Genomic DNA, 24,727 nt, shown 5'->3' on the forward strand with positions numbered 1-24,727 from the left:
TAATTCAGTTAATATTGACCATTTCCTTTGCAAACGCCGTTTCCATGACAATTGTCAACGCATGTTTGTTCAAACTTTTGTGTAACACTGGGATTGGCTGCCTATCAATTAAAGAGATTTATCTTTCAAGCGCATCAAACGAATATTAGAACATATATTCACTTCTCTAATACAAACGGATTTGCACACAAGAGTAAACAGCATATTCTTATTAGATTAGTTAAATTTGGTACCATATTCAGTCAGAGACAGGTGCAAATGAAATTTATTTGAACAGAAATGAGCATGAAATTTGTTGTTTAATTTTGTTTTAATCCAACTTTTAGATGGAACAAATTGTTTTGAATCATCTTGATTAGTATCTTATTACACTTTCCTATTTTCCGAAGAAAACTATGGCAATTATATTTAAGTTTTATAAGTATATACCTGAAACTCTATATCCCTTTCTACTATCTGTTTTGCAACAGACTTTGTGCTAACACAGGCCGATTCTGTGGCAGCAGAGGAATCTGCATTTTCATCCACCTGAGATTTATATTGCGCTAATTATTTAAGTCGTAATACGGAATTCGAAATATACTATAACCAGAGCAGTATAACCGTGTCATCAAATTAATAACGTTATGAACAATGTTAAAACTTTTACATTACTATAGGTTTCAACAGTAATATATAGTACAGACGAAGCTCACGAATAGTGATAACATTCGCTTCTCTTTATACCATTCTATCCTGTGCACAGTCGTTGGATGTGTTTCCAGCTATACTTGATGCCGACGCAGCGTCTGCGCCATTGCAGTTAGCATTTAGATACTGCTGACACTCGTCGACTGCCTTATCATAGTTGTCATCAGAAGCTTTAACTTCCCGCTATAATCAGTTAATATTCAAAGAAATGTGATACAATGTTGGTACCCACTGACATACGCGTGTTTATTTAATGCTATAAAATGAACATTTAAAAATTATCGGATAAATAATTTTATTCATCTTTCTCACACTCCCGGAAAGTGACTAAATATTTTCAATTTCACATAAAATATCGAATCATAGTTAAAATTCAAGTCCTGTCACCGCTCATCATAGTAAAACATCAAACAGATGTAAAGATTAATAGTTATAAATGTTAAAAATAAATTAACATGTCACAATTACTTGTCGACAACACTCTATATACATTTTATAAATATTGAAATCATTAAATGTTCTACTTGTTTATTATGATTGATAACCGGTTTATTTTAAGTAGATTTAGGCCAAAGTTGCCATCACACCATGTCTGGATGATATTGATAATGCCCACCAGACAAAATATCTGGTCATCTTTATACAAATGATATTTTTTTTATTATAAAGATAAAAATATTTGACGTTTTTTCATCGAATTTGAACAAATGTCACCTATATAAAGTTCTATATTTACATAAATACATTACGGATAAAGCTGGAACGAAACTCAAAATCATCATCAGTAGATACATTCTAAGTACAATCTCCTACAACGTAAGACAAGCAACCATTCATCCGTACATTACACCACACAAATAAAAAACAGTAATAAACATAAAAGTGATGGAAGCTGTGGTTACCGCTTTGAAACGGTCAATGCAAAGCAATGAGGATTAAAATCGGCTACATTACGTAACCTTTCTAATTTTATGACGACTTTCAACTATTGTTTAATATATCATTAGGACAAAAGGTGGGAAATGGTTAACACATTAATACATGCATTTCTTTATATTTGAACATACCTTCACACGACTGATGCTTCGCTTGTAAATGCGTTTTGTCATCAAATTATGAAGTCTTTCGATTATATCATGCTCATCCAAATAATTAACGGAACGTCGATCTCTATCGGTTTTCAATGACCCAAATCTTTTCCCAGGTTTATCCTCAATCTTCGCGCACGAATCAGCCTCTCTGCGATGACAGGTCGGTTCTCTGTCTCCGTCCAGTTTCTCCGGACAAACGCAGTATTGCTCTTCTTCGTTCCATTTTGAAAGCTTTGCTATCCGGTCAGGATTCAACAATGACTCGTCGTCTGAAACTCTAAAAAAAGAAGAAATATACATCGAATTTCAGTACTCCATAAAAAACATAGGTTTTCTTTTTGTGAACAGGGATGAAGCGCAAACTGTGGCTACTATAATTCCTTTTCGTTATATGTAAAATGTGACAAAAATAAAATTGAAATGTGCAACGTAATAATTCAAGGTTATATAATGAAAAACAAGGCTGATGTCATACTGCCAAGATTTAGAAAAATCTACAGGGTCTCCGCCCCACCACCACCATCTCCAGTAGTAGCTTTGTGACTGTGTCTTAGCGCCGTTACGATGTTCGAAGTCGTCACTCCAGTTGCCATTAAAGTGTCCACAAAGGCCTTCGACGTTGTTCATGTCAGCAGGAGAAGGATATATATAAACGTTCATTGGTGACCACCATGTTGAAACAAAGTAGTATACTTGTATTGAGGTTCCGTATGGAAGGTAGAACTAAAATGTGTAATGAATGGCAGAGATTCTATATCCCGTATTATGTTTAATATGCATGAACATACATAATCAGCGTATTTCCTCGAAATGTTACTGGGTAAATATACGCATTCATGATTGACATATTCAAAATGTTGATGCTTTACTCAAGCGCAACAAAAACATACTTCTTGACTGTAGCTTGATCGCTGCACACCATCTAAAACTCCGTCAGTTGTGTTAACAGCAGCTACAAGGTGGTCGTCATGGCAATGGTTGACCACGAACAGGTCTTTGCCAGCTCGTACAGACACACCACACGTACACGATGCCCACCCTCCGTTACATAGCTCTGTCTCAATCTGAACCTGAAAAATAAAATGATTGGAAAGTTTGCATGGCCGCTAGTGTTAAGAAATGTTCATTTAAAGGGCTTATGAACACATTAGGAAAGCATTACCTCCACCGGGTATTGCTTATGTTTGTACATTATAAACTCTCCCTCTTGTTGCATGCTGTAGTATCTGAAATGATATAAAGCACGCTGTATGTTAGTAATGCTTCCAATACACTTTCGGATATCTGTACGGATGAACGGAAATTATAGTTTACATATTTACGCGTTTTTTATTATGAAATCATACTAGCATTATTGGTATTCGACGTTAGTATTATAGAAATTGTAGTTGATGAATCGAGCTTGAATACAATTTCTTATTGATTGTTTGTTTCTCAATTGTGTTAAAATTTGATTATTACTGTCCATCAAATGTTTTGAGTCTGGGGTCGTTTGTGGCGTAACACAATGTGTTTTTCCAGAAGTGGTCTTGGTCACGAACCACTACCTACAAAAGTATTTTTAAATTTTTATTATTCTATATGTGCATAAAAGGCAAAAACATGAGACACATGAAAGGTTGAGCATGACATCTCTACAAAAACAAATCTAGATAATTATGTTATAAATACTATAATTATAAGAAAAGTAAACGCGTAGATTTCAAAGATTACAAAACCCGTTAACTTGAAAAACATATTGTTTGTTTGACATTTCATTCTTGCCTGAATTTTGGTTCTAAGTTCGCACTTCTTCCAGAAAGAATCTACTTCACCAAAGGCTTCAATTTTCATGGTTAAAGTGAAACTATCTCGTAACTTGTATTTCTTGTTGTTCTTTGTTGTAAGGCGCATGCTACCATGGTAACTATTCTGCAATGATCGCCTGGATCGACCATTCTTTTCACCTTGAAATCTGTTCCCACATGTTTGCTTACTCTGCATTTCAAAAAGATTGATATCATTTGACAGTTCAATCTTAAATAAAACAATCATTCAAATTTGATTTGATATGACTACACGATGCTTTTATGTAACTTTATCTCATCAAACATTTGGTTAAGACTGCGAACTTATTACTTAGATATGGAATGTGCATGCTTTATGATATTTTATCGCAATTGCAAAATTTATATGTTTATAAATAAATTTAATTCCATAAAAGGTTAAAGGGTGTTTGTTTTGCTTGATTTTAATACGCATAGCTTAATTACATTAACTGTATTGAAAAACACCTTCTTATATTCACAAGGACAATAAAGATTGAACAGGAACACGTGATATCCTCCACTTTTCTGTTAAAGATACCATTTAATGCATTCATTTATTATTTAAAAATAATACAATGACCCACAAGAGCACGGTAGTATGAAATGTGGAGGTAAAGCAGATAAAGGGGGTTTCATTATTATATAGAGTGAACAAGACAAAGGGCAATACATCGGTCAAAACTGGACGCTTCCAACATTCATGTCTCATCTACACATTAAAGTTGTTCGTCTGTAAAAGTGTAAGCAATATTCGAAAATTTAGGCGCTAAAAGATGTTTTAGAAAAAACTTCGCGACCATAGTGGAAACAACAGACCATGGTCCATAGTTCTGCCAAAAGGCGCCTCAACCATTATTCAGTTCTTATCTTCACATAAAGAGGCTTTCAACTGAGAAGGTATGGGCGGGATTCACACAGAAGTAGAAGAGATATTGAACAAAGTACGGACGAATCGAAGATAGAACAAACGACAAGTGAAATGCTTCATTACTCCGACTCTTTAAGGGCATAATTCTGTATCATAATCTATTTAATTTATATACCTTGACTGCAACTGTGGCATCCTCGCAGTTATAACTATCAGTTTCATCAAAGAGCCTAAACTCCAAGTAGCAGTCTTCATTATCATCACAAAGCAGTGGAAGATTGACGGTGAAATAGAATATGGTTTCACCACCTCGTGGGATGTAAACATTTGGATCACCTAACTGATAGATCCGTTAGAAAATTAGTTATGCATTTTAACATATAGCAACGAGTGATTTACTATTTCGAGCAATACATGCAAAAACTTATGTATAATAAGTGCAGACGTAAAACAAGTGTATAACGTATTGGTTGCTTAAGTTAAGATGATATGTATAATGATGTTTACAATTACATTAAAATAGTGATTTACATACGTCAACGATTTTAAAATCGGTACTGTTTATTGTTGGAAGAGCCTCTGAACCATCGCTGTAAAATGTTGATATGGAACATTTCCACTGCAAAATAGAGTCAATATAATCTTAGAAATGTACCACAAAAATAATTTTCAGTCTATGCTAGTTTGTCTTTTATGTTATATGTACCATTATCATAGTTTGTTTTTTATTACCCCTAACAAATTAATGTATACGGTAAACAATTCAGCATTCTTTCTGGTTCAGTCTCGTTTCATAGTTAACGTAATAGTTTAATAACATTATTTTTAACAGGCCTATAGACCCGACCCAATACGAAGAATGTGTCCGTTTAAACATTACCGCTCTGTCAAGTGAGCATCTGTCCACTGGATTAGTATCTAAATATTCTTGAAACAAATCATCAACTGATATCGAGTTGAAACCTTTATCCATCGTCTGTTTCAGTGAATTTGTATGCACGACTACGTCGTCAATAATCCTAAAAGGTAATGTAATCGTGTTATCGTTCTGGCAAAAGGTGTCAACATAAAATTGCATATTATTACATGCTGTTAAATATGCATTTTACTAGAGTTTATTTATTACTAATTTTAAATACTACACATGATAACATATCACAAGTATTTGCTTTTCAATAACAGTTAATATGTAAATATTTACGCATTTTATGTTCTTAAAAATGTCAAGAAGCATTCATAAAGTAAGCATTATATTAATCTTATTAAACTGCTATTCACCATGAAACTGTGTATGAAACACCAGTCTCAAATTCGTATGCACACGTTGACATCCGTGTCTCTATGCCGTTTAACGTCGTAACGTAACTAAACACCAGGAAAGCTGTAAGAAAATATGTATAACAAACGTTTATTTGTTTAATAAATCCGCTGCAACCGTTGAGGACAAAAAGACGCAACACAATAATACTATGTTATACTTGTTATATTGATAGTCACTAAATACATTATTACATCCAATTCTGCTGGAGAAATCAGTTTTTAAACGATAATGTAATCATCAGTTTAGTTTTTATTAAATTATTTTCTAACCTTCCTTAAGAACACATTCTGGAGTGGCAAATGTCTTGTAACCAATGCTGCAGCTACAGACCCTCTCTCCGGAAGTAGAAACGAGGCAGGAAGCGTGACGCATATGTGCGCAGTCCACGTCCGCGTTACACGGGCTCGCCAAACCTTCAAATCATTGACATATTTGCGTATTGTGAGTGTCAAACGAGTCGTTAAATAGGTGGAACATAATTATAACATATCATTATATGGCATTCACTGTGAAATAATATATGTTGAAATAAAAACAAACTTATTTGACCTTGGATTTGTAAAATAAATTGTTTGCATTCTTTCCTAAAATGATATATAATAATTATTTTCAAATTGTATACAAATGATTGCATTGAATACCTTTTGTGTGCAAGAGGAACACTAACAAAAGCGTTTCTTACGTTTAATTGTACACGCCCCATATGTGTTGTCATATTGATTAAAGCATACGCAGGTTTCCGTTTGATTGAGGTCGCATTTAGCGCTCGGGATATGACCGCATTGATCATTATTGGTGCATTCGCTTCCGAGAACTGTAACAGTTTAAAAAAGATCAGATATTTGACTGCAATGACGAAGCCACACGTGTAAAGAGTAAACATCTACGCACGAACATGCATTATAGAACGTCATATAAAAAATCAAGAATCAACTTTAAAACAACTTGGAATTTTATTCAAGAAACGTTATCACAAGAAATGCGAACTAATCAATTATCGGGCACACAAAAGGCACACGTTCAAATCAGGAATAACACTACTAATAGACAAGCCAAAGCCGTTGTTTAAAGCAAATATTCTAGTATGGAATTAAAACAATAAACTGATATTCGTTATTAATACACATAATAAAACACGACTCTAAGTTGTTTGTTATAACATATGCCTAAAAGTTCAAGATTGATGCCATAGTGTATTAAATGGTATTTAGACTTTAAGATTCTTCGTCGAACTCTCGAACATATTTAGATCACATATATATGTTCGAAACATAATTGATTTTGAAAAAAGAACCTATTTACAAAATGATGTACTAAACATTATTAATTCAATGACTACATCAATTATTTTGGTTAACTGTTCCAAAACGTCTTACCCTTTGGCTTGCATACTCCATATTGCAGCTTTAACTCTGCAGTTGTAACACACGCACAACCTCCATCCAAGCATTCGGCGTACAATATCGGATCGCAAATGCTCTGGTCCGTTGAACAATCTGTTGTTCAACAATACGAGGATAAGATTGCATGTTAAACCAAGTAAGGTCGTTGAAATTTTCTATTATTTACCATTTTAGTAATGTTTATAGCATAGCTTCTGCAGAAATGTGTTTGAGCATTATGTGTCTTTGTCATATTTATATATGAATTGAACAAAAAGCTTCATCTTAAAAATATAGAATATGGATGTTTCTTTTTGCAAACATGTCCACATTTTATACAGCTGCCACAGCAAGACCTTTGCCATACCTTTTTGAATACATTGCCCATTGACGTTTTCGTGCGTTTCAACGCATTCACATTTAGATGATTTTGCATTACAGAATGCACTGCCGTTAATACTGGAGCAGTGACTCTCTGAAGGAATACAGCCGTCTCCTATTTCTGCAAAAAGTATTGATAATGAGCATCGTTATAAAACGAAACATTGCGATGTCAAATAGTGTCACAAGAAACACACTCGTGCACATAGATAAAGTTGGTTTTGGGTTCTAAGCGAAACATATCATTTCAATACTTTGCTACCGTTCTAGTTTGGTTGTAAGCATCTTAAACTAATTCAATAATATTTGTAAACCGCATTGCTTCCGTTATACTAAATCTTATAGATAATAAGGTTATAGTTTTACGTCTTATTAAAGACAAATCTTTCGTCCATTCAAACGGGTTAACAATCGGATAGCAAACAAACGAGGCATCATTCCCGTTGGTGTCGTTCTTGTTGTAACATTTGCCATCTATGATGCAGATGTCGGATAAAATCCACTGAAAATATTAAGTAAAAACAGCATAATGCCGATTTAAAACTGAGTACACATTTCAAATCCGATAATTGTAGTTATATTAATTGAATGTTTAATTTGGTTTCATAAAAAACTTCATATGCTGAACATGTAAATAATCGAAAATATCAACATCAAAAAAATGTTAAATTCAGCCCGTGATAATACATGTACTTACCAAAGGAACATCTCTGATATCGACTGCATCACTGTAAGCTGCGGGATTCGTTGAAGTGGACGATCCTGTTTTATACACTGTGACTGAGCAGTAAATCTACAGCGAAACAACACTTATGGTCATGGATATTCCGCTGGGATCTACTATTGTCCCTTTTTATTCGGAATGATACAGTAACCTTATACTGTACTTTCTTTGCGCAATTAATCAAAAACAGACCTGAGATTTTTGCAATTGATGTTTTCATTTGTATTTCCCCAACAATATTAATTTGTAGATGCTTTGGAAATATCGAACGAATGCAACATCTGAACAAGTGATTTACAACATAGTTTGATGTGTCTAAGTTCAAAACGTTGCCTTTAAACTCGTTTATGCACGCTTTGAGCCTTATTTAAGGTTAAATTACCTCAAAATTTAGAATACAGTCAAGTGCGGACTGGTTGAAAGTATCTTTCAACACCAGCACGTACATTCCATATGCATTTGCACTTTTTTGCTCCATTGCAACTGTGATCCATGCCATGTCAGTCCTGTGTGCTCCTCTGAACATGGTATCGATTGTGAACATCTCACAGCACCAGTTATTTGCTTATAATCGCTATATCCATAGTTACCATAGTAATTCTCGCTTATAAGCTGCGTCAGACTTGTTAATTCGTCCTTCGAAGGGCAATCACACTGGTAGAAACGTTCCGTGTATGCATAGGTAACATGCTGACTTGGATTGGTTAGACTGTCTTCCAAGCGAACGCTTCGAGGTGAACGATTGAACATAATTAAAACCACACGTTACATGCATTTATTAAACTCAAGTGCTTGTGTGAATGGTATTTGGCAAATATTAACAAAGAAACACATACATTGTTATAAAAGATAACCGTTTAGAAGTCCATTTATTGTGTTAAATTGGAAAATCCTACTTAAGGATTGTACTGTTATTCGAAACAACTGAGTGTGGATTTACCTCCAACTTTTTTGAAACCCAGATTCGTCTTTTACAAAGGAGCCATTGCTTAGACGGTATTGCTTCTGTTGAAACGCTGCAAGACCGTCCATAGAGATAAATTCTTCGTTTGTGTAAGTGTTGGTTAACGACAGTTCCAATGAGCTTATTTCAAAGTTTACAATTACTTTGAGGTGAATTCCATTCAGAAGTCGAACGCTGTGTGTAGATATGTGCGCATCTTGATTCATCCACCACTTAAGCGAAATTGATAAACAAATAAACCATCAAAATACATGTTCATGCATGCCATGCATATGCTGATACAACTGTACTATTATCATCGTACTAAACATTTGTTAAGCGGTCAAACACATTTATGCAAATGACAACAGTAATTGTGTACGTGATAAAAAAAGACGCACGGGGTAATGTCTGCGAATGTATTTCAATGATTATTGATATTTCCACTATATAAAGAGAGAACTTTACACTTTTGGAATGTTTAGAAATTATATGTTTCATTCAGTTTTATTTTAATTACAGTTATAAAGACCATATAGACATATACTTTAGAACTGGACTTTATTGCGAAAAATCTTGTAATGTTCAGAATCTTACATTTATTCAAAAAGTTAAATACATAGTTTGGCGAGCCTGCAAAAACCGACAAACTTTATACAAAGCAAAATCACTGCTGCAACTCAGGAACACATGTGTAGGTTTATTATATCCCGTATTAATGTCGAATCCGATTTACGAGCATTGAATTATCATTTTGCATTATATGTAGTGCAAGCATGACAATTGTTACGCATATTATCTTTTTGGATGAACATTTAATTAATGCTTTACCCATTCGGCATCCTTCGCAAAGCTATGCAATCCGTCTTCGTTTGGGTGTACCATTAGAAACCCTTCGATTTTGATTGAGTCGCAGATATCAATAGTGTAGATCTCATTCCCGTTACGGCAGGTGACTGCACACAAACATGACGATGTCGGCTTCTTTGTACACAATCGCATCTTGATTTGGACCTTTAACAACATTAACAACACCATGATGCGAATCCAGAAAATATATATTTGAGGTTGTTACATGTAATTGGTAACGAAAAAGGTTGTGTTATAAAAACGAATATCATGTTTTTTTATCATTACAGGGTATCTGATTTAAATCTATATATTTCGGGTCACATTTGTTTATTATCCACGTACAAAAAAATCATAGGCATGTATTGTTTTTAACATTTTAGATTCCTTGAATACATGTATTGTTTTACGCATGTATGTTATGATTTATTGCACACAACCGTGTCTCTTTTGCATTTTACCTCCACCGGACGAGTATTGCTCCTCCACATTAAGAATTCTCCTGTATGACTAAGGGACATCGCAATTGAGTGATTGAGGCTAAAAACAAGACGTCAATACACTAGTTTATAAACATAATAATGAAATGAATAAAAAAAGTTAATAAAAACAAAACTAATTTATAATGTTTTACAATCAAATTGTGTTTGATTTGTTTATATTTTATTCAATTTCATGAAAATAAGTGGAAGAGGTGCACAACTATCGGTTGCGTATGCATTGGAGCGATATATTTGAGCGGGTACTCCAGGACAATAAATCATGCAGCTATATACCTGTATGAAATGGCAACTGTTTTAGTCATGATCGTCGTTTGGTAGCCGGTATTCCAGCCCACATGCACGGTAATATTCTGCTCACTGGGGTCAACTATCTTGATCTGCAAATTACAAACACAACTAAGTTATTATTTTGATTTGCCTAGATAACAATACACAAAAGTATCATCTTGTTTATTGAGGTGTAATATATCGTGTTGTCTTTGGACAATATACGTCCATTTACGGATTGTTTAATTTACTTCGTAAAATTACTTTTAATACGTTGACATACCCAAATATAGCGAAATAATAATACAAATAAGAAAGGCGTGTTTCTATTTAGAAGCATACCGTACACATTCTGTGTATTTTATGAATGGTACATATTTTTACTACACGTCTTATTCGTCGCAGACACGTACTTTATACGATTACTGTAGTGATAATAAGTCTTGGTTTATGGGTATGCCCGATTACTCATAATGGTCTTTGTAACAATACAGACTCCTACCTCAATATCTGGAAACATATATCCATTCCAAATATCATGACCAGTCAAAGACGGGCTAAATTTAACTTTGTACACGTCATCAGAAGAGTGGGACTCAAACTGGGTCACTAAGATTTTTAATGCGCTCCGATAATTTGCAGACATCAATGTTCCGTTCTTATTTTCCGTCGTCCAATTGCTATACAAACTCCAATAGGCATTATTCCATGAACCATATTTCATCAATCCATCCGCAGTTAGTCCTTTGGCAGTGAAACCACATACAGGGTGATCGTCAGCACTCAGGGGACTGGCGCAGTTTCCTACCTTAATGAGCTCCCACTCAATGTCACATGTGAGTAGAGTGTCACCTACTGCCGTCTTACAGCCAATGGGTGTGTTGGCCATAGTGTCGATAAAGCCTCCATCAAAAGAACTGTTCACGAACCACTTAAAAACAAATCCGATATGTCCCCAACCTTTTACATATATATGTAGGTATGCACGACTTATTGCAATACAGTGGTTTTATTATTATTTGTTCAATAGTACACATTTTAAGACACAATACGTGATCTCTCAGAAGCCCTCTTTAACAAACATCAATATCGAAAACACATGCACGTTTAAAACAAACACAAGGCATAAATTTACTTACAGATTCAAAGCCCACAACGTGTGTGTTACTAAATATTGGCGTTGACCTGTGCCCAAACATTGATTCCGACCATTCAAAACTACATTGAACCTGATAATACAAAACTGACGAGATAACACCACACACTATGCCTACTAGTTGTACAATTTTAGAAGATATACGCAACATTGATTATATGGATGATATATCATGATACTAAACATAATCACAAACTACGATTATTACATCCGTATCAAAGTATGAGAACTGTTAAAATTGTTTGTATTGTTGAGAGCATTAGTTAACACCTAGTTATTTGAGCTCGCTTGAATTGAAAGCCATCGTCTTGTCAGTTTCCTTATAATAAACAGTACTTTGCATCTTCAGATTAGATTTTGAGAACACACGCGAAGGAGTCATCGATTCTTGAATATTATAATCGCTGGGAGCACTATCATTTTTAGAAAAGTAGGGTTACCGAAAATCCGGAAAGGTGTTGTCCACATTCGTCCTTTATCTCTCGTTCTGATATGTCACTTATGTTCAGATTTGGTCGTTTGTACGGACCAGCTGACTTACAATGGGTGCCGTCGATATACCTGTAATGCATACACATACATATTTTATGTTCAGTTCTAATGTAAGTACGAATGCAATTTAACTTGTTATAATTGAACGACATGAAGTATATAATAGTTTCGTGTGTTTACATACCAATTAACTGTGTAGAAAAATCCGTCATCGATGTAGTAGCGGAAAAAATATTCGTTATAACAATTTTTACAGAAAAACTGATAATGGTTAATACGACTATCAAATATGTGACATTGGAAGTATGTGTACGGAATTTGCATCTCCGTTCCAGTGGTTGCATCATACACAACACGAAAATCTAAATTCGTTGCAACCTGTGCCCATTTTCTCGAAGAATTACCACCAATGTTTGAAGATATTCCAGTGTCTGAAATATACAATTTACAAATAATTACAACACACTGAAACCTGCTGACGTCGCAGTTATGTAATGCAAGGCTTATTACAAACTCGCAAGACAATAATATACTGGGAAGTTGAAAAGAACGGTTGCATAGTGATCTGCCGTTATAACTAAGCGATATGCTTTATTAATAAATAATTTAAATACAAAACACAACGTACATACCAACACAATATCCCGAAAAGGGAATGGGCGCTTTCTTTATAAAGATAAAATAGCTTCCAGAACAATTTCGGATACTGACGTTGAATTCCTTTGATATTCCATATACACTAAGTCCTCCAATTTGAACAGTTTTTTCAATGAGTTCCCCAAACTGAAGACCAACTACATCCGCACTATTAATCCCATCTGAAACTCAAATATTGGCTTTAATTTCAATAAGGAATGTATTTAAATTAAACAACCGCTTCGTTCGATATGTGTATGCACGACAAATATATAAGCGAGATCGCGAAACGAATTGTGGTGTTTTCACAACGGAAGTACCTTTTAAATAGATAGGATATTTTGTTCCACACGTCCCAGGGCTCGTATTAGTAACAGAACTGGCTGCAGACAGCATGTGCTTGCCAAAGTCATACCATTTCTCTTCGATGAGGTCATCACGAACGGGAAGTTCTGTCGGGGAAAGTCGGTACAAAGGAGATCGACGATACTTATCCGGGAATCGGCGGATACTTTGATGACAAATATCTTCCCTCTCGGCTGAAAATAGGCAGATTTGCTGCTTAAAATATGTTTTAAATTTAGCTTGAAATAGTGCAAAATATTGAGTAGTTAATCATTAAATTTATATAAAATTACTATTTTTTTATTCGTTTTCTTTTCAAGTATGTTTCAACCTAAATCTAAATCAAATTCTTAACGTCATTAATGTGAATAAATTAAACTTTTACCATAAGAGACGCATTTCCGATTCACGTCCACATACCCTTCAATACAAGAACAATAAGATTCCATACATCTGGTCCAAGCAAGCTTTGAAGAACACATCACGTCGTCGGTACAATTCATGCCAATCACTAAAATGCCAGAGCAATATTATTTGTTGAGCATTCAGTATACACAAATACATTTGTATTATAGTTTAAATCTTATAACTGGCTGAATTATGCAAGGCCTATAACGGCTTTTTATGTTTATATCGCTTTGTAATAACCTGCAAGTGAAAGTGTTAAATAACAAACTTATCATTTAAAAAATATCATGCATAACATTATAACTCACAACATAGTTTCTTTTATTTTTGAATGATGAAGCCAATTTAACCTTTCATTTTTCATTACACTGTTTTCGAGTTGAAATCGATTCAGTTAAAAACAAATCTGAAATACAAAAAACTGCCGATCAGATTCATTTATTCCTCTAATCTCTTTATGTATTTTGATTTGGGATTAAACGAATGTTTTTTAAACTGATATGAATATAATACACTGTATCTAAATTCTGTTAAGTACTTCTATACGTTACCTTACCATAGTATTTTAAAAGAAATAATACATAGTTTGTAAAAACAGTTAAAGAAAAACTTTTATTTCCATTACACTTATGTATTAACTGCGTTCGTAATTTCTATAAAAGGTAACTGTATGTTGTGGCTTCCAACGCTTTCTTTCAGTTATTTCTAAATTATTTTTGCCTGAATTAACATTGATTTTAGCCATAACACAATAAATCATGTACAACATAATCTGTCAACAAAGATCAATAAAATATATTTTAATTGTGTGTAAAATTGCCAAACAAAGATTACAAAATATTATTTTACTTAAAGAATATAAAGAATTGATTGTTTTTTTTCATTTCTCTGAATTACTCATGGATCCGTAGCATTGCCACTGGAGATGGAAAATAGATAAATAATTTAATACAATTATTGATTTTCAGATATAATATAACTCTTGAAGTCACTATCCAAAAAACTTAATACACAAGATATAAAATGATTTTTGATAAGATAACTTGAAATCATTTGTTGAACTACGAACGAACAAGTTTTTGCTGCAAAATCCATTTTCTTCAATCAATATATGAACATTATTTGGAAACAGCTCAGTTTTATTTTTAAGTAATGGATTGAAAAAAACCCGTATATTTTGACATTGACTTGATGCGCAACGCTGAACATTAAACCTTTTACAGCTGTGACAAATGTGAAGTTTTCAATCAACTTCTCATTTGTAATGAAATTATACACACAGTTAAAAGATACGAAAAGATCAAAAGTTTCTGTTACACTTGCTATATGAAACTGTTTATTCCCACTAGCTTACGGGCCATCGTGGTAGACATAAAGGGTACAAAACCCATGTATTACATAAACATGAGTCGTCGCCAGTGTGAAAGATAAATAGTCGAGTGTTTTAATTATATTGCAACACAATAAATTGCGACATATTTTGATATGCTTCTTTATATTATACGGTTTCAATATAGAATTATACACAGTAGCATATCCAATGATGTAAACTTCTTCTAATTAAAGTTAAGCCGCTTCAGCCAACTGCACTTTCGTCAAACTTATGATGAAATTATTCAACGGTTATTTTGCTAATGCAATCATGTTAATCAATTTATAGCAGTATTGTTCTCTGGTAGAAATTATATTTCGGACATTTTTTAATAAACCTTTCTTTATAGTTGGACATGCAAGCACAAATGAACCATTAAACCTAATATTTATTTTTCTGAAAATGTATATTTGTAATGATATAATGAACAAAACTAGGCTCACTCTTAAATCAGCAAGTCGTATCTGTAGATTGTCGTGTACTATATAAATACAATTGTATGCCCACATGAAAGGTTTTGTGAATCGAACTTGAGAATACGTTGCCTAATTTTGCGTAAGGGGTCGGCCAAGGGGGCGCTGGGATATGAGTAACGTGACCGATATCGTCACATCGTTAACATTGTCATGTAGATTGCTGCAGTATAATTCTATTGATATTGCCTCTCGTGTTTTCTTGCCCCTTTTCATGTATGATGCTTATGTATGCCTTTATTGTGTGCCTTCATGTATGCTTTTAGCGATTATATGCATAATTGTACTGTATAAGCGAATTCTTGCTTACCCAGCAGGGAACTAGTCATTACATAATTAGATTAATTGTTTAGGTTCAAGTTTACGACATTTTGCAATCAATGTCCAATTAACTTACTAAATAAAAATAACTATTTTATAGATTTGCGTCAAAGTAAAGCATTGGGACTGGTTTACCTCTTTTCCAGTCGTTGTGATAAGAGACAAAAGAAGTCATGTATTGTCAAATATTACTTCAACATGTTTTTTTTTTACATTTTAAAGTTAAAGCTTATTATGTTAAAATGTATACAATGTGTTGTTATATGGACATATTGCTTGTAAACTCTGGACGGTGTGGCGTGTGATGTCCTTGACCCTCACACACCTATTCATGATGTTAAGAAAATATATTGAACAGACACAGATAGACACAAAGGCTACTATGCGTTCTACACGGCTATGTAAATTACACAGGCATATGTTTTACCTGAGTATGTTCTGCTGCTTTTTTCAATATAATTTTCGTCGTATTCTACACAATTTTAACCAGCACGACATTAAGTGAACCAATAAACGCTAATCAAGGGTAAGAGGGTTTGCGTATGAGATTTAAATGTGAAAGCTGTTAACATTTAAAAAATCGCCCTATATATACTGGCCGATCAGTATAAGTAAAGTACTCACATAAAACAATTTATGAACGTAGTAACATTTAATGATGCGTATTATATTTTTGTTTTCTCCGAAAACTTTGGTTTAAACTAGGGGAAGCTTGTAATGTGAGTGCCTATTATATCCATACGGTTTAGACGAAACCTTAACTGCATTTGTTTTTTTCTTCTAAGATCTAAGTCGAATTATCTTTCCTTTTACACATTTTCCACTTCGACAAAAACTTTATTTTAACTGCTGCTTTGTTTCATACAGTAATCTCATTAACAAATTCAATATCAGTTGATGCCAATGAGTTGCCAATGAGTTGTCGCTACCACCGACATGTTTCTGCTGAACACGAGATGCATGATTCCGATCTAAGTGCTAACGGCATGATAAAATGCAAAGCACTTACCAGGCTCACACTTGCCCATGTCTTCAGTAAATCCTATTTTGCAGGAGCATACACTCTGAACATTACAATAAGCGTTGTCAACTATGTCACACGTGTTATCCCAAGCGGAACAGTTTTGTCCAATAACTGAAATGTATATGAAACATTTGCCTTGTAAATAACAAGTCGGGTACTCACACACGTTTATATTAAAAGACAGTTTCGCATAGTCGTGTCGATTTTAATCAGGATGGACCAATACCATGTCAATGTACTTATTTCTAAAAGAATGAATTAATATACGTATCGTTTCTTTAAGTTTTGATTTGAAACTCGTCTGTAAATACGTACTTTTAGAACACGTCCCGTCAGTTTCGAATCCATTCACACACATGTTGACTTCCTCGAAATAGTAATTCCCATATGAGTAAATAAATGAAGTATCGTTGACACATTGTGTTTCATCCACTGTCCCATACGAACACTTCATACCGATGACTGTTAATAGACACACAAATAAATACTATTTCTATAAATAAAGCTTTAAATACTTAAACAGAGATAACCCTGGTTAGTCGTTACAAATTTAATTCAAATAAAATGCATTTTACCAGAAATTTAAAATTGCCGTATATACATACGCGGTTTGCAAAGATATTCGTCGTATCCAGTGGCATCGGACCAGCCGTAATTTTCATGCCATTGGTCTCTGATCGGATCATAATGATAGTTTTGCTTACAGGCGCATTTGTTTATGTCTGTGTCACATATGTAGGCGAATGAATTGGAATTGGTGTCACCCGCGCAGTCTTCATCGGCAACGCAATAAGAGTTATAAACTGCAAAAAAGCATAAAGTTTTAAGTTTCAAACCAATTGCATCCAGCGGTAAATGTTCAATAGCTGCTTACATACCTGGAACGATCGTTGAACAATGGACATTAGAACGGACTACATTACTAAATATTCACTCAGTTTTTCTACGAACCCGTTTTATGTTTCACCTGAATGTGTTGTTGTTTTATGTGTCTATGAACTGTATATTTTCTAACAAATGCACTTTTATAACGAACAGCAACCAGATTGCAATCAATAGTAATAAAAAGTACAAAGCTCAACTGATGTGTGCACATTGACAACTTACTAGGTTCACACTCGCCGTCTGTGGTCCGTTTATATCCCGGTGCACATTTACAAATATTGTCCACGTTGCAGTAGTACGCCCGATGTGCAAAGTAGTAGTTCCATTGTAGAGAATTCCACGGCTCCAGATAAGCATAGATGTATGAAAAGTGGCTCGCATTTCCACAATAACGGATGTCAGAACAAAAGTTATCCAACACTAAAATAAGAATACCAATAAAAATAGAATCTACTTATTTATATAATATTTTGAAAACAATATACACCATTTATTTATAAAAACTAATATATATTAGACGTATTTCGTAAGATTCGATAGATATACATGCATGGACAACGTCTCCGTGGGAAAAATCAAATGTGTTAAACAAGGAACTGTAAATTATCAAGTTCATTAACTACTGCGCATAGTTTATGCATGTTTGTGTATCAGAACTAAGTTTTGACATTAATCATTAAGTAACATGCAATTAAACATTAAACACATACGTTTGTTATTACACCTGTTAGAAGTGAATAACTTATAAGACATTGATATACGCCAAAGTGTTGGTAAAGTGATGGCATAGCAATCCTTTATCCCCAGGAAAAAACATATCATGGTTATGTAACTTAAAGTGAAACTCATGGATTTACCCTTTTTGCAAGTGAAAGAGTCTGCAGAGGCCAGTGAGTATCCCTTCTGACAGCGACACTTTCCAGCGTATCCGATCACGGTGCTGTCTGGCTCACATTTAATATCCCCGCCCCCACAGTCGCTTGTTGAGTTGCAAAATGTGTCCAAAACTTGTAATGCAGTCATATTTTAGTGTTAGAACTTTAATTATTATCATTTTTCTTTTTTTAAAGCTTTTAACTTCCATAAATGTTCTTATACAACATATCATGTTTTTTTTTTAAATCGTGATATACACTCTTGTAAAGGTCAATAAATACAAACAAAAAAATCCATTTTTTTTTATTTTTACAATTATTTCTAGAGAACATATCCCTTTGTTAATTTCGGCGAAACCACTTACTCCAAATACATTGGTCATCGCGCACTATGTACCCAGGAGAGCAGCTGCACACACCGTCCATGCAGGTAGTGTTCGATAAACTTCCGCAGTCTGTATGCTCTACGCATTGTCGTCCTAGGTCTTGGGTGTTCAATATATTACATAGTGCATTATAATGTCATTGGAATTTTAATAATAAAATAAAAAAGGGGGCATATTGTGAAAACTGTGTAAAAATAACAATTTACACACAATTAATAAACAACAAAGAATCAAGTAAGAAAAAACTCATCATCATATTTAAGTATCTTGCAATTCTCCGTGGTAGAGAATAATGATAGCGTTATTGCAACAAACAGGCTTTATACTAAAAGGGTATGGTAATTCGGTTGTCATACAAAAATAAGATAAACAATCGGTGGTTTTGTGGTGAAACTTATAAAGGTTAAATTCTTCAAAGTTAACATCATACTTCATGATGTTTCTGTTTTGCAAACCTACATGGCTGACATCCGTTATGGTCTTGATACCATATCTTTGGGTTGCAGGCGCATATTCCAGAGGAGCAAATGAAGTTGTAGCCATACAAGTTGTGATACGTCAAGTCGCAATAATAATCGTGGCTGCATGGGAGACCAATAACTAAAATACATATACCTATTTTAAAAACAACAATGTAAAGATTGTGATAAATACATATAGAAGAATATCCACCGATCAATACTTGATTAACGAGCTATAAAGTGAAATATATAAATAAACAATATTCAACTCGTCAGGATAACGTCTTAGCTGTTACTAAAGAAAAACTGAGGCTTAAATAACAATGGACAGCCTTAACCCCCCCCTAAAAAAACAGTATAAACATTATATTATATAGTCGAGATTATCGAACTTTCACTTTTCGCGAAAAGCTATGCCAGTATCAATATATAGGATACGTCGGAATCTCGCCGATCCACATTATTGCGCGGAACTATGCATATCTTCCGTCGGAAGAATTGATCATTAAGAACTGCATAAATACCGGAAGGTAAAGAGCACAGAATGTTTATATCTTCAGTCGGAACAGAGTATTTTTTACACTGTACAAAAAGCGCGGACTAAAATTAGCGTGGAACTTAAATGTCGTCAGTCGGAACAAATGTCAATGAAACACCGTTCATAAGAGAGGAATAAAAATCGCGCGGAACTGTCATACCTTATGTCGGAACATTTTACGCATTTAGTCATTGATTACACATCTCGGGTTTCTGTGGATTAGCTGCGCAAATATTTTTGATTAGTTCAGATACATAGAAACAACCAATCATACAAAAAGCGATTAACATTAATGTCTTTCATCTGAACGATTTAACATTGAATCGACACGTGTCGTTTTCGTTAATTTAGCAGCGACACCTTTGGATATATTACTTGACATATATCGGGTTAAGTGATTTGTTCCGAAACATAAAAACAACACATCAGATATTGTTACAAATGCAACACCGTGTAGACTTTTTTTCATGAGTTCATGATAACGACCGGTCATTGGATTTAATTAAAGGCATTTAATTTGTTTAAGTAAAATATTTTGAACCGTCTTTATGATTGAACGTTTATTTGACTAATATTTTGCATAAATAGTTCATATTTACAATAAAGAACACTCGATCTTGTGGACAATTGCTATTATATTAACAGCAATCACAATTGGGTAAAGTAATTTGTGTCACGAATTTGCCAGAGTTTGTAATAGACTATACTCCATTCAATAAAGTCAAATTAAATTTTCAAATGCCAAATAATAAAAGAGACCAACCTACTGCGTTCATTGAAAAATATTTAATATTATTTGAGAACTCAGTACTGCATGATAATTTAACAACGATACTGCAAATTAAATATAGTATTAAATTACCAAAATGTTTCGCAAACCAGTACACACTGCATAGGGCATGATGAATCATTGGTAGTCAATGACAACTATGGTGACACTTATTGTATCATTGGCGTCGCATTGAAGTGCGGCGACTAGTATGTTATACTTTTTTTTCGCTAATGGGAGGAGAAGTTATTTTACGGATCAATGTACATATTTTTGTTGTCAGAATATATTGCAAAGTGGTGATTTTTTTGTGTAAATTAGTGTAAATAAGTACTGCATTTGTGCCTATTACATTAACTACAACATTTATTGCCAATAATGCAAAGCTAATTCTTTTAATTAATAAATGATCACAGGGCCTGGCAATAATAAAATATCACAGGGACTGGTCAAATACGCGAACCGGTGAAACTTTCTGGTTTTGTATAAAAACAAAACGTCTTTGTTCCACTATCCTAGCAACCACCTAGTTCCTAATAAAGGCGCTATAGAGCGCGAAGCGCGACACGTATTATTAATTGTAATGAGTCTTGTAAAAGGAAGCAGCCGCTTATCAATGAAGAGCACCATCACAGTACCCCAGTCTCATTACTATCAAGTCCTCCTACATTTTTTTTAAGAACCACATATAGAAGGCCGCAGGCCTGACCCGTATTTTGCCAGTGGTATGGACCCTTTGGTATGGACCTTTTAACCCCGCTCACTAACCAGCGTTTAAACTTCCGGGTTTACATTTAAACCGACTATTAATAGCTTATTAATATCTTAGTTTGAAGGTGATTTTTCAGGCGTTCCCGTAGTGTAGTGGTTACACGCTCGCTTCACATGTGAGAGGCCCAAGGTTCGAGCACCAGTAGAATCAAATTATTTTATTTGTGCTCTATGTTAACTTTTTGTTTTGATGTAGACATTTTAGTTAAAATAAATATGCTGTTTTATTGTAACCATTTTTTGTTTTTATTATGCCCATGAAATATATGTGTGAGAGGGTGGGGGGGGGTTCGTAAACACATTAAAACTTTTACAGTGTATTCATATCAATGAGTACTCAACCCCTATCGTAAATGAGCAACGTAAGAATAATTTCACTATAATTTCTCCCCTTGAAGTTGAGAAAAATATGAAATTACGCTTACACGATGAAGCAGATTTTTAAAAACCTACACAGTTTTGTTCCATTTATGAAAACTGCACATGGATGCCAGTAAAAAAAAGGAAACCAATGTAAATAAAATGAACTATAAAATATTTGGGGGTTACAACACAAAATCATAGATAATGGTTATTTGGGGGTTATAACACAACTTCATAGATAATGGTTATTTGGGAGTTATAACACAAAATCATAGATAATGGTTATACCAGTATCTTTTTCTATTTTGTTAAAAATAATCGGCCAATATATTAATATTTACAGTAGAAAAAAATCGTTCCATGTAACTTCATTGAGTGCCATTTACACTGAAATTCCCGACGCCATTTGATGCTTTGCATCAATACTTATCTTGTTTATTCTTTAAAATAATGGTATTGCTGAAGAAGTGATTGAAATGTCAGGTACTATGGACATCATGTCAGGCGACATGTGGGAAGGTAGTGTAGGAGTCTTCGACTGTTTTGTAGCTCGATTAAGTACATTAATGGCCCTTATTGTTTCTAGCACTATACTTACGTCATTCGTTTACTGCATTTTAAAATAGTAAACTGTGTTATAGTTTTCAGTAATCAGAGCATATTTTATCTTCATATTTAATGCAAATATTGTTTAAATGTATGAATGATTAGCCTGGTTTGGGTTTTTGTTGCTGGGAAGGGGAGGGGGGGGGGGGCGCTGATCTTTTAACCGGTGTTCGTTTACATTCCGGATGGCAAAACGTATACCTTTTCCCCCAAATCCAGCCCCAATTTCCTAATTGATAGTTTGACCTTTAAATGTTGGTAAGTTAATGTATTCAATGTATAAATAAGACCCTTTGTAATATTGTAATCAGTTACATAATATTTCTTTAAACAACTTTACTTTGTAGTGATAAATTTCGCTGCAATTTTGTGTAAGTGTACTGTACATGCAGTTATACCATACCTAATTGTTATTGAATTTTGGGCCCATCGGAGTAAATGTCACGGTTCCCAAAGAAACAATCAAGAGCTTAAACTAAATAAATTAACTTTGCTTTGTTGAATTGTGCATAAATTTGGTGTGAAGATCTTATACTTAAAGACTTAGCTTAAAATATGATTTGGGGCCAGTCGGGTCAAAGTGAAAGTCGAAGTTGCTTAGACTTGAAAAACAGGTCCCACTCATGAGCTAGAGTTTTCATTTAGGTTTTTCATTGACATGTTTGTGTAAGTTGCTTAATATACCGACCATGCTTGGTGTTGCATCGATAACATTAAATACCAAAGATAAAATAAAATAATATAATTTGTGAAATGATGGAAATCATGTTTTGTGATAATTTAACTGTTCTTGAAGTTTTCGAAATGACGACGCTCTTATTTTGCATATAACTTACTATGTTTGTAACGGTTACATATAATTAATATCAAATATGACTAGAGATGTGACTGACAGAAAATGTATATTGCACTTTTAAATCAGATGAATAGTCTTTGCAATCTATTTTTATTTGTTCATAAGTGCGTGATAATTTTCGTTTCAGCTGATGTTTGATTTTATGTCAAATGTAATAATTTAAATAAGGAAACACACAGGTTTTATCTGGATAGCTTTTTGGTGCATTTTCCCTTCCTGTGAGGTGCATTGTTTCGGACTTTCTAGTATATGTTGATTATTTGTCACCACAAGTACATGTCTTTGTCGATGGGAGCCATTTTATTGCTTGCATTAAAAACAATTCGTTGTATTCTGTTTATTTACAGCTTTATGAACCATGAAACAGTTTATTAATATATATGTTTCTATCATCGAATATAGTGCCTTGTTTGTCGCATTTTTAAGGAAATCTAACATGGTCTTAGCACTGACCAGATTTTACCACTTTTAGTTTTTCTGCATTACTTAAATAGAGTATAGGGAAGTTCTCTAAAAAATGAAGGGGACACCCCAATCACGGACTCATATTTGTTTATATAATTGATTTGTATTGCTTTCTGTCTAGACCGTTCATAAGCAGTTTTGTGGTTGGAGGACTTCATGGATAACTTAAAATTTGTTCATGGTCGTTTTTCTAGGCAGTTAATAAGTATTTTCTCGTAAACAGGGTAAGGTACCTTTTTTGTGTTGGTAGAGAGGGTTCCGTAGTTTCAGCATAGAAATAAAGAATTTTAAATAATTTAAAGTTATTTATTATATTTTTAGACTTAAAACTTTAGTACTTTGACATGTATTCATCCATACTTTGACATAATTGCATGTTGTAATTGTATGACTTTTGCGTCTAATGATGTGGAAATGCATAAAACAATCGGCCTGCTCGTTCGTTCGTCCGTCCGATCGTTCGAAGTATAAACTTCATGATACGTTTTGTATGAAATAATTAAAGCTTGCTGAAAGCTTTTATATTTTCACGGATATTATATACGAAAACACAATACAATCACATCACCAGACCTCATTGTTATATCTAGACACTGACCTACTATTAGACAAATTCAGCAAGTCCAAAGTCTTGATTAACCCAAATTGACCAAAGTTGACCGTTCGATTAACATCAATACAAATTATTTTGTTGAATG

General features: G+C 33.9%; 1 protein-coding gene and 1 long non-coding RNA gene across 2 annotated transcripts in view; both read right to left on the reverse strand.

Moving 5' to 3' along the window:
• Positions 1-18,940, reverse strand: part of LOC127872419 (uncharacterized) — a 103,660-nt gene extending 84,720 nt beyond the window's left edge. Inside the window, exons 1-11 of the mRNA XM_052415750.1 lie at positions 18,797-18,940; positions 18,162-18,359; positions 17,660-17,857; positions 17,370-17,516; positions 17,040-17,165; positions 13,842-13,967; positions 13,432-13,650; positions 13,108-13,293; positions 12,660-12,906; positions 12,424-12,544; positions 11,967-12,056 (exon numbers count right to left, since the gene is read on the reverse strand). Coding sequence (XP_052271710.1) covers positions 11,967-12,056; positions 12,424-12,544; positions 12,660-12,906; positions 13,108-13,293; positions 13,432-13,650; positions 13,842-13,967; positions 17,040-17,165; positions 17,370-17,508 — 1,254 coding nt within the window. The 5' untranslated portion in view covers positions 17,509-17,516; positions 17,660-17,857; positions 18,162-18,359; positions 18,797-18,940. The remainder of the gene's footprint in view (positions 1-11,966; positions 12,057-12,423; positions 12,545-12,659; positions 12,907-13,107; positions 13,294-13,431; positions 13,651-13,841; positions 13,968-17,039; positions 17,166-17,369; positions 17,517-17,659; positions 17,858-18,161; positions 18,360-18,796) is intronic.
• LOC127875416 (uncharacterized) lies at positions 64-793 on the reverse strand. Its single transcript, XR_008047401.1, has 3 exons — positions 727-793; positions 430-528; positions 64-101 (listed from the first exon to the last, which is right to left on the reverse strand). It is a non-coding gene; the product is annotated as an uncharacterized LOC127875416 (long non-coding RNA).
• Positions 18,941-24,727: the final 5,787 nt, after the last annotated feature.

This window comes from Dreissena polymorpha, chromosome 3, assembly GCF_020536995.1.
Source record: "Dreissena polymorpha isolate Duluth1 chromosome 3, UMN_Dpol_1.0, whole genome shotgun sequence".
Lineage (NCBI taxonomy): Eukaryota > Metazoa > Mollusca > Bivalvia > Myida > Dreissenidae > Dreissena > Dreissena polymorpha.